This window comes from Pan troglodytes, chromosome X (assembly GCF_028858775.2).
Source record: "Pan troglodytes isolate AG18354 chromosome X, NHGRI_mPanTro3-v2.0_pri, whole genome shotgun sequence".
Lineage (NCBI taxonomy): Eukaryota > Metazoa > Chordata > Mammalia > Primates > Hominidae > Pan > Pan troglodytes.
The window spans coordinates 68,421,738-68,434,128 of NC_072421.2; the positions used below are offsets into that span (position 1 = coordinate 68,421,738).

Consider the following 12,391-nt stretch of genomic DNA (forward strand, 5'->3'; position numbering starts at 1 on the left):
TATATATTAGCTATTTGGTCTTTATTCTATATACTTACATAGAACTCTATATTCTGTAGACTTACTTTCCTAATGCATGGCTTGTCTGTTCAAATTGACTTGTGAGGTCCTGGAGGAACATATTTCTAGCATCTAGCCCAATATCTTGCCCAAAGTAGTTGCTAAATACAGTTTGAATGATATGTATTTTGATGTTAGTGAGAAGGGTAATAGAACTCCTGAAGGAAGAAAAGTATTTGGCAGATGCAGATATGGAATGTATTTGTGCAGAATGGGGAAGAAGATGAAAGAGAGGAAACCCAAAGGCAATTATCTTTTTAAAGGAAGGTTTATAAATGTACATTTGATGTAGAAAGCCAAAGAGAGCTACTGGAAGAAATATGGAACTGTAGTTCTGATCAGGAAGATGGTCTTCCTATTTAAAGTAGTTTTAAAAAGAAGATAAACTTAATAGTTTATAAAGCACATTTTCAGCCATCTTAATCGATTTTCGTAACAATCCTGGAGGTAGGCATTATCTTTATTTTGCAAAGGATGAAATTAAGATTTGAAGAAGTTAAGCACAGATTAAATGGCAGAGCAAGTATTCAAACCTAGTCTAAGAGCTCCACAGATGCTACTATGCTTTTCCTAATTCAATATATTAATAAAACCAGAATTCTGTAAGTAACAAACAGGGGTACAATTATTTATTACTTCTAAACTAATACTATTTTGTGGTTATGAACTCAAAGGATCTCCAGAAATTTAAACCATTTTGTTCAAATTGATGAGAAAGATAAGTTTCTACATAGATAGCTATTTATTGACATGGTATGGCATTTTGAATTTGGAGTTTCTTTTAAAAAATTAATGTTTTGCTATGTTTATTTTTATGTTGTTTTGAGCACAATTCTGTTACCTCACTGTTTCATTTACTTTAGTCTGCATTATAGTGAAATGAGAAGAAATAAAGCAGTTCTGCAAACAAGTTTGGCATGAAAATATGAGGCAAAACAAACAGTAAAGGTCTCTTCTGTGTCTAACTGATAATGATTCTATTAATCGTCTTTCAAAAAGGAAAAGGATAAAAATCTAGTAGATGAATACATATGAATTACCTCTAGAGCAAACTGGGCAGCTAAACTTAGAAGCATGGTAGGTGAACCTCTCTCTGCAACTAGATCATTATCTTCTGACTCTTCATCTGTTAATATATTCTCTAAAGTAATTATTGCCTGCAAAGCTGAAAAACAAGAAAAAAATTAAAAAATGATATACTCTAATCAAAGAAATTACATATCTATGGTTAATTATGCCACAATGAATTTGGAACTTATTTTAAGAACATTTAAAAAATATTAGTATTCATAAAGTAATGTGAGTTGCTAAGCTTTCAAGGAGGATTTGAACACCAGAAAAATGCCCAACTGAGCAACTGCACATGCACTTCTGTGACTTTATCTTACGGATATATTTGCAAAAGTAAACAAATACACATAAGGATGTTTATCCAGCATTGTTTATAAGAGTAAAATATGGGCCAGGCGCGGTGGCTCACGCCTGTAATCCCAGCACTTTGGGAGGCCGAGGAGGGTGGATCGCGAGATCAGGAGATCAAGACCATCCTGGCTAACACGGTGAAACCCCGTCTCTACTAAAAATACAAAAAATTAGCCAGGTGTAGTTGCGGGCGTCTGTAGTCCCAGCTACTCGGGAGGCTGAGGCAGGAGAATGGTGTTAACCCGGGAGGCGGAGCTTGCAGTGAGCCGAGATCGGGCCACTGCACTCTAGCCTGGGTGACAGAGCAAAACTCTGTCTCAGAAAAAAAAAAAAAAAAGAGTAAAATATGAAATCAGCCTAAATTCCATCATAATTAATGGGCAAAACACACTTTGGTACATCCATAATTTGAAATATAATACAGAATAAAATAAAAAATTGAGTAGCTGTGTGTTATATTCCATTATATTCTTAAAGGTGGAATATGACAAGTTAAATATGTGTACTATAGACTTTAAGCAACAAATAAATATTTGTTCAAACTAATAAGCAAAAAGGGAGATAAATGTAATCATAAAAATTCAATTAATCCAAAATAAAGCAGAAAAAAGGAAAAAGAGCAAATGGGACAAACAGAAGATAATTAATAAGATGCTAAATTTAAATCTATGTGTATCAATATCTATGTTAAATATAAATGACCAAATGACCAATTAAAAGGCAGAGATAGTAAGACTGAAAACAAAACAAAACACATCTTTTAAATATATGCCACCTACAAGAAATACACTTTAAATATAAAAGCAAAATTGATTGAAAGAAGAGGATGGGATAATATACACTAAAGTGAAGGTAATCAAAAGAAAGCTGGAGTGGCTATATTAATATCAGATAAAGTGAATTTCAGAGCAAAGAATATTATTGGCAATAAAAGGTTATTTCAAGACAATAATCAGTTTATCATGAGGACATAACTCTGAATGCTTATGCACCCAATAAAATTTCAAAATATAAGAAGCAAAAGCTGGTAGAACTGCAAGAAGAAATGAACAAATCCACAATTATAGTTAAAGATTTCAATATCCTCTCTCAATAACTGATAGAATAGAAAATCAGCAAGGATTCAGTACACTTAACACTAAATCAACTTGATGTGGCTAACATTTATAACACATTCAACCCAACACCAGCAAAATGTATATTCCTCTCAAGTGCACATGAAATATTTACCAAGAAAAACAATATTCTAGGCCCTAGAACAAGTCTCAATATATTTAAAAGGATTAAAGTCATACAAAGTATGATCTTTGACTACAATGAAATGAAATTAAAAATCAACAAAAGAATGTTCTCTGGAAAATCTGCAAATATTTGGAAAATAAGTAACACATCTAAATAATCCACAAGTTTAAAAAGGAATCCAAAGTTAAATTGGAAAGTATTTGGAACCGAATTAAAATGAAAACATGACATATCAAAATTTGTGTATCGTCACTAAACAGTAATTAGATGATAATTTGTAGCATTAACTGTCCAGATAGAGCAGAATAAAGGTCTTAAATCAATGACCTCAGCGTTCACCTTTAGAAATAAGAAAAAGTAGAGCAAATGGAACTCAAAGAAAGCAGAAGAATGGATATGATAAAGATCAGAACGTAAATAAATTAAATAGAAATCAGATAAAAACAATAGAGGCCAAGGTAGGAGGATCGTTTGAGCCCAGGAGTTTGAGACCAGCCTGGGCAACATGGTGAGACCCTATCTCTACAAAAAAGTTTTAAAATGAGCTAGGTGTAGTGGCATGCACCTGTGGTCCCAGCTACTCGGGAGGATGAGGCAGGAGGATAAACTGAGCCTGGGAGGCCAAGGCTGTAGTGAGCTGTGTTCGTTTTTTTGAGACTCTATCAAAAACAAAAACAAAAACAAAACTGATAGAGAAAAATTAGTAAAACCAAAAGCTGGGTTCTTTGAGAAGATCAATAAAATTGACCTTCTACACTGATTGATCCTTTAGTTACACTGACCAGGAAGAAAAATAGAGAAGACATAAATTACAAATATCAGAAATAAGAAAGGTGACACCACTGTAAGTTACAGGTGTTAAAAGGATAATATGGGGGATATTATGAACAACTTTAGGCCCATAATTTCAACAACTTAGATGAAACAAATTTTTGAAAGACACAAACCACCAAAGCTAAATCAATAAATAATAGATAACTTGAATAGCCCTGTGTCTATTAAAGACATTTAATTTATAATTAAAAACCTTTGCATAAAGAAAACTCCAGTCCCAGATGGCTTCACTGGTGAAATCTACCAAAAACATTTGAGGAAGAAATAATATCATTTCAACACAAACTCTTCCAGAAAACTGAAAAGGAGAATATACTTCCCAATTCACCCTATGAAGTCAGTATTACTCTGATAGCAAAACCAAAAACATTACAGGAATATAAATCTACAAACCAATTTCATTCATGAACATAGATACACATATTCTAAACAAACCGTTAGCAAATCAAATTATATAAAAAGGAGTATACATCATGATCAAGTGGGGCTTGTTCCAGAAACACAGCATTGGTTTAACATTTGAAAATCAATTAATGTAACTGACTATATTAACAATTTTTAAAAAATTGACCATTTCAACAGATGCAGAAAACCATACAACCAAATTCAACATCCATTCCTTACCCCTCCCACCACCAAATGGAACTCCCTCAACCTGATAAAGGATATCTGTGAAAAACCTACAGCTAACATACTTACTGGTGGAAGACTGAATGCTTTCCCCCTAAAATCAGGAAAAAGATAAGGATGTCCACTCTCATCAGTTTTACTCAAATTTTACTGGAGAATCTAACAAGAGCAACAAAGCAAGAAAAAAATAAATTGCACCCAGATTGAAAAAGAAGTGAAATTATCTTTACCCACAGGCAACATGATTTTCTATTGAGAAAATCTGATGGGGCTGGTGCAGTAGCTCATGCCTGTAATCCCAGCACTTTGGGAGGCCAAGGTGGGAGGATTCCTTGAGGCCAGGAGTTCGAGACCAGCCTGGCCAACGTGGTGAAACCCCATTTCTACTAAAAATACAAAAATTAGCCAGGCGTGGTGGTGCATGCCTGTAATCCCAGTTTCTTGGGAGGCTGAGGCACGAGAATCGTTTGAACCCAGGAGGTGGAGGTTGCAGTGAGCCGAGATCATGCCACCGCACTCCAGCCTGGGTGTCAGAACAGGTCTCGAAACAGAACAGGTCTCATAAACAAACAAACAAAACAAAACAAAAATAAAATAAAATCTGATGGAATCTACAGGGAAGGTACTGTACTGCAACTAATAAGTGAGTTTACCAAAGTTGTGGGATATAAGATCAATATACAAGAAATCATTTGTATTTCTACATATCAACAATAAGCAATCGGAAATCAAATTTTTTTAAAATGCCATTTAAAATAGCATAAAATATAGTGTACTTAGGGATAAATCTGACAAAAGATGCAGAAGACAGGTACAATGAAAAGTAGAAAACATTGCTGAGAGAAATTAAAGACCTAAATAAATGGAGGTATGTAAGTTGTTCGTGGTTTGGAAGACTCAGCAACGTTGTTAAGATGTCAGTTATCCCCAAGCTGATCTATAGATTCAATGTAATACCAATCAAAATTCATTTATGCAAAACTTAAAATAATGATTCTAAAATTCATATGGATATACAAAGACCTTGGAATAGCCAAAACAATTAGAAAGAGAACAAAGTTGGGGTTCAAATTTATTACATAGCTACACTAATAAAGACAGCATGGGAATAGTGTAAGGATGGATTTGTTAAAGTTGACTTCAAATTTATTACATAGCTACACTGATAAAGACAGTATGGGAATAGTGTAAGGATGGATGAATAGAAGAATGGAATGGAATAGAGTCCAGAAAGAGATCCACACATATATGACAACTAATTTCTGATAAAGGCACAAAGGCAATTCAACAGAGAAAGAATAGTTTGTTAAACAAATGATGCTGGAACAATTGGATAGTCATGTGCAAAAAAAAAATTTTTTTTCAATCCATACCTTGAACCAAATACAAAAATTAACTAAAAATTGTTCATAGACATAAATGTAAACCTAAAACTGTAAAATTTCTTGAAGAAAACATGAGACCTTTTCTGTCACCTTGCAGTAGGCAAAGATTTCTCAACTACAATGCCAAAAGCACAATCCATAAAAGAAGAAAAATAAATAGGACTATGTCGAAATTTAAAACTTCTGTTCATGAAAGACGGTGTTAATAAAAAGAAAAAATTTGCAAAATACATGTCTGATAAAGAGCTTGTGTCCACTGAACATTAACAAGATGGTGGAATAGGACTTTCCAGCGCTCATTCCCCACAAGAACATCAATTTGAACAACTATCCACACATGGAAATACCTCCACAAGAGCTAGGAAAACTAGGTGAGAGATTGCAGCACCTGGCTGTGGCACAGAAATAGAAAAGATGCATTGAAGAGTGTAGGAACAACAGCTTTTTAATACCCATGTCACCCCTCCCCCAACCCCAGGCCATAGAGCATGAAGACAGATATCCTCCACTTAGGGGAAGAAGAGGAAAGTGAGTACTGGAATTTACCTCAGACCACAACAATGGGCTGGCGGCAGTAAAACTCATCACTAGGCAGGCCCCCATGGCCCCAGACTCCAGGTCATATCCTGCAGACCCAGGCTCCAGACCTGCCCGAAGGACTTGATCTCTAGGACTGCCACATCACCAGGCCAACCCCAGCGGATTCAGGCTCCAGACTGGCCCCAATGCTGGACCAGACCCATTAGCCCCAGGCTTTGGGCCTGTCCCAGTGCCATAGGAGTCCTAACAGACTCAGGCTTTAGATGCAGTCTCTATCCTTAGGACGAGGCTGACATCAGTAGTTCCAGGCACCAGATTGCTGCCAGTATGAAGCTGGATCCCCCGTAGCCCCAGGCTTCAGGTCTGCCTCAGCACTAGGCCAGCCCCACAGCCCTAGTCATCAGGTCAGCACCCATGGACCCAGCCTCTAGGCTGCTCCTTGTAGATATAGGATCCAGGCCTACTCAGTGCCAGGCCAGCCCCTGCAGCCCCAGGATCCAGGCATACCCCAGGTTTTCAGACCACCTCAGAGCTAGGTCAGCCCACACAGCCCCAGGCTACAGGCCTGCCCCAATACCAGATCTGTACCCCTGGCCATAGGTACGAGGCTGGCACTCATGAACACAGCCTTCACGCCTGCTTATGTCACTCCACACTCCAGTGGAGCCATGGTCCAAGTCTGCTCCAGCAGACCAAGGGTCCAAGCCAATTCAAATAGACCCTAGGGATGGGCTGGCCCCCATGGATCAAAGCCTCAGCACTTCCCTATGCAGCCAGGTTCCAGGACAGCTCCTGCAGCTCCAGGACCCAGGTCAGACCTCACAGACCTAGCCACCAGGCTAGCATACACACACCCATCCCCCAGGCTGGCCCCCACAGACCCAGGCCCCAGGCAGGTCCCCACAGCCCCACACGCTAGGCCAGCCAGTGTGTCTCCAAATAGCAATTTAGTACCAACAATCCCAGGCTTCAAGGCAGTCCTTGTGGCCCGAGGCTCCACATCTGCCCCAACTCCAGGCCAGCTCCAGGCTCTAGGACTGTCTCAGTGGCCCCAAGCTCCAGTAGACCCAGGGTCCAGGCCTGCTGCAGTAGGCCAAGGGTCTAGTACCACCCCAGTAGACCCAGGTGCCAGGCTAGCCCCCATGGACTGAGGCTCTAAAACCACCCCTACAAACCAAGGTTCCAGGCCAGCACCCACTGACCTAGGACTGAGGCCTGCCCTAGTCCTCAGGCTTGAGGCCCACCCCAGTGCCAGGCCAACCCCTACAGACTCAGGCTCCAGGCCTATCCCAGGGGACCCAGGCACAAGGCCCATTCCCACCTGGCTGGCTCTTGCAGATTCAGACTCACCACTTTAGTGTTTGGTCAGCCAATGGGGGCCTAAACTTCAGGCCAGCCCCATTGGATACAGGCTCCAAGCCCAATCCTTCAGACCCAATCAAGAAGTCCACCTCAGTGGATATAGGCTCCAGATCCAACCCCATGGACCTAGGCATCCAGGCCCACCCAGCTGCTAATCCAGGAACAAGGCCAGGCTGCCAAAGGACTCCAGGAGTCAGCACACATGTGAACCATGCAAAACAGCCTACCCATAGTTCCTTGATAGGCCAATAAAGTGCCTTCCCAGACTAAAGAGCTGCTGCACAGCAGAAGAAACTATCATCAGAATGAACAAATAAATTATAGAATGGGAGAAAATTTTTACAATCTATCCATCTGACAAAGGCCTAATACCCAGCATCTACAAGGAACCTAAGCAAATTAAAAAAAAAGAAAACCCACTAAAAAGTGGGCAAAGGACATGAACAGACACTTCTCAAAAGAAGACATACACATGGCCAACAAATGTATGAAAAATAGCTCAACATCACTGATCATTAGGGAAATGCAAATCAAAACCACAATGAGATACCATCTCATGCCAGTCAGAATGACTATTATTAAAAATTCAAAAAACAACAGATGCTGGCAAGGTTGTGTGTGGAGAAAAAGGAATGCTTTTACACTTTTACACTGTTGGTGGGAATGTAAATTAGTAGTTCAACCACTGTGGAAGACTATGGTGATTTCTCGAAGACCTACAGGCAGAAATACTATATGACCTGGCAATCCCATTACTGGGTATATACCCAAAGGAATATAAATCATTCTGTTATAAAAATAATGCACACGTATGTTCATTGTAGCACTATTCACAATAGCAAAGGCATATAATCAACGTATGCCCATCAATGATAGACTGAATAAAGAAAATGTGGTACATATACACCATGGAATACTATGCAGCCATACAAAGGAACAAGACCACGTCCTTTGCAGGGACATAGATGGAGCTGGAAGCCATTATCCTCAGCAAACTAATGCAGGAACAGAAAACCAAATACTGCATGTTCTCACTTATAAGTGGAAGCTGAATGATGAGAACACATGGACACATGGGGGTTAGCAACACATACTGGGGCTTGCTGGAGGGTGGGGGCTGGGAGGAGGGATATCATAAGGAAGAACAGTTAGTGGATGCTGGACTTAACACCTAGGTGATGGGATGATTTGTGCAGCAAACCACCATGGCACACGGTTACCTATGTAACAAACTTGCACATCCTGCACATGTCCCCCTGAACTTACAAGCTGGAAATAAAAAAATAATAACATTAAAAAAAGATCTTCATCAATAAAAAAAAAAGCTTAGGGACTTATGGGACAGCAACAAAAGGGCAAATATCTGAATTATAGGAGTTCAATAAGGAGAAAAGAGATATGAAGGTCTGGAAAACACATTTCAATCAATAGCAACAGAAAACTTTCCAAACCTGGGGAAAGATAAATATACAGGTACAGGAAGGTCATCAGTCTCCAATAAGATACAATCCAAACAAGACAACACCAAGACATATTATAATCAAACTGTCAAAAATCAACATAAAAGAGAGGATCCTGAAAGTAACAATAGAAAAGCAGCATATCACATATAAAGGAGTTCCAATAAAGCTAGCAGTGCTCTTCACAGCAGAAATATAGGCCACAAAAGAGTGGGAAGATATATTCAAAGTGCCGAAGAGAAAAAACCCTGCCAATTAATACTTTACCCAGTAAAGCTATCCTTCAGAAATGAAGGAGAGATAAAGACTTTACCAGACAAACAAAAGCTGAGGGAGTTCATTGCCACCCAGACTTGTCTTACTAGAAACTAACAGTTAGTTTTTTTGAAAAGATAAACAAAATCACCAGGTATGGTGGCTCACACCTGTAATCCCAGCACTTTGGGAGGCTGAGGTGGGCAGATCACTTGAGGTCAGAATTTTGAGACCAGCCTGGCCAATGTAGTGAAACTCCATCTCTACTAAAAATGCAAAAAATTATCTGGGCATGGTGGCATGTGCCTGTAGTCCCAGCTACTTAGGAGGCTGAAGCAGAAGAACTGCTTGAACCTGGGAGGTGGAGGTTGCAGTGAGCCGAGATGGCGCCACTGCATTCCAGCCTGGGAGACAGAGCAACTGTCTCAAAAAAAAAAAAAAAAAAAAGATGAACAAAATTGACAAACTTTTATTTAGACTAAGAAAAAAAGATAAGGCTCAAATAAATAAAACAAGAAATGAAAGAGAAGACATTGGAGGAGCCAAGATGGCCGAATAGGAACAGCTCCAGTCTACAGCTCCCAGCCTGAACCACGCAGAAGACGGGTGATTTCTGCATTTCCATCTGAGGTACCGGGTTCATGTGACTAGGGAGTGCCAGACAGTGGGCGCAGGTCAGTGGGTGCGCGCACTGTGCGCGAGCCGAAGCAGGGCGAGGCATTGCCTCACTCGGGGAGGGGGGAAGCGCAAGGGGTCAGGCAGTTCCCTTTCCTAATCAAAGAAAGGGGTGACGGATGGCATCTGGAAAATCGGGTCACTCCCACCCTAATACTGCGCTTTTCCCACGGGCTTAAAAAACGGCACACCACGAGATTATATCCCGCACCTGGCTTGGAGGGTCCTACCACACGGAGTCTCGCTGATTGCTAGCACAGCAGTCTGAGATCAAACTGCAAGGCGGCAGTGAGGCTGGGGGAGGGGCGCCCACCATTGCCCAGGCTTGCTTAGGTAAACAAAGCAGCCAGGAAGCTCCAACTGGGTGGAGCCCACCACAGTTCAAGGAAGCCTGCATGCCTCTGTAGGCTCCACCTCTGGGGGCAGGGCACAGACAAACAAAAAGACAGCAGTAACCTCTGCAGACTTAAATGTCCCTGTCTGACAGCTTTGAAGAGAGCAGGGGTTCTCCCAGTACGCAGCTGGAGATCTGAGAACGGGCAGACTGCCTCCTCAAGTGGGTCCCTGACCCCTGACCCCCAAGCAGCCTAACTGGGAGGCACCCCCCAGCAGCGGCAGACTGACACCTCACACTGCAGGGTACTCCAACAGACCTGCAGCTGAGGGTCCTGTCTGTTAGAAGGAAAACTACCAAACAGAAAGGACAGCCACACTAAAAACCCATCTGTACATCACCATCATCAAAGACCAAAAGTAGATAAAACCACAAAGATGGGGAAAAAACAGAACAGAAAAACCGGAAACTCTAAAAATCAGAACGCCTCTCCTCCTCCAAAGGAACGCAGCTCCTCACCAGCAACAGAACAAAGCTGGACGGAGAAGGACTTTGACGAGCTGAGAGAAGAAGACTTCAGACGATCAAACTACTCTGAGCTACGGGAGGACATTGAAACCAAAGGCAAAGAAGTTGAAAACTTTGAAAAAAATTTAGAAGAATGTATAACTAGAATAACCAATACAGAGAAGTGCTTAAAGGAGCTGATGGAGCTGAAAACCAAGGCTCGAGAACTACGTGAAGAATGCAGAAGCCTCAGGAGCCGATGCGATCAACAGGAAGAAAGGGTATCAGCAATGGAAGATGAAATGAATGAAATGAAGCAAGAAGGAAAGTATAGAGAAAAAAGAATACAAAGAAACGAACAAAGCCTCCAAGAAATATGGGACTATATGAAAAGACCAAATCTACGTCTGATTGGTGTACCTGAAAGTGATGGGGAGAATGGAACCAAGTTGGAAAGCACTCTGCAGGATATTATCCAGGAGAATTTCCCCAATCTAGCAAGGCAGGCCAACGTTCAGATTCAGGAAATACAGAGAACGCCACAAAGATACTCCTCGAGAAGAGCAACTCCAAGACACATAATTGTCAGATTCACCAAAGTTGAAATGAAGGAAAAAATGTTAAGTGCAGCCAGAGAGAAACGTCGGGTTACCGTCAAAGGGAAGCCCATCAGACTAACAACGGATCTCTCGGCAGAAACCCTACAAGCCAGAAGAGAGTGGGGACCAATATTCAACATTCTTAAAGAAAAGAATTTTCAACCCAGAATTTCATATCCAGCCAAACTAAGCTTCATAAGTGAAGGAGAAATAAAATACTTTACAGACAAGCAAATGCTGAGAGATTTTGTCACCACCAGGCCTGCCCTAAAAGAGCTCCTGAAGGAAGTGCTAAACATGGAAAGGAACAATGGGTACCAGCTGCTGCAAAATCATGCCAAAATGTAAAGACCATCGAGACTAGGAAGAAACTGCATCAACTAACGAGCAAAATCACCAGCTAACATCATAATGACAGGATCAAATTCACACATAACACTATTAACTTTAAATGTAAATGGACTAAATGCTCCAATTAAAAGACACAGACTGGCAAATTGGATAGAGTCAAGACCCATCAGTGTGCTGTATTCAGGAAACCCATCTCACGTGCAGAGACACACATAGGCTCAAAATAAAGGGATGGAGGAAGATCTACCAAGCAAATGGAAAACAAACAAAGGCAGGGGTTGCAATCCTAGTCTCTGATCAAACAGACTTTAAACCAACAAAGATCAAAAGAGACAAAGAAGGCCATTACATAATGGTAAAGAGATCAATTCAACAAGAAGAGCTAACTATCCTAAATATATATGCACCCAATACAGGAGCACCCAGATTCATAAAGCAAGTCCTGAATGACCTACAAAGAGACTTAGACTCCCACACATTAATAATGGGAGACTTTAACACCCCACTGTCAATATTAGACAGATCAACGAGACAGAAAGTTAACAAGGATACCCAGGAATTGAACTCAGCTCTGCACCAAGAGGACCTAATAGACATCTACAGAACTCTCCACCCCAAATCAACAGAATATACGTTTTTTTCAGCACCACACCACACCTATTGCAAAACTGACCACATACTTGGAAGTAAAGCTCTCCTCAGCAAATGTAAAAGAACACAAATTATAACAAACTG

At 40.7% G+C, this 12,391-nt stretch overlaps 1 protein-coding gene across 2 annotated transcripts in view; it reads right to left on the minus strand.

The window, feature by feature from the left end:
- The window catches only part of TEX11 (testis expressed 11), a 381,570-nt gene that overhangs the window by 102,174 nt on the left and 267,005 nt on the right, over positions 1-12,391 (minus strand). For both annotated transcript variants that reach the window (XM_016944288.4, XM_054676447.2), the window contains exon 18: positions 1,101-1,225. In XM_016944288.4, the coding sequence (XP_016799777.2) occupies positions 1,101-1,225 (125 nt within the window). The remainder of the gene's footprint in view (positions 1-1,100; positions 1,226-12,391) is intronic.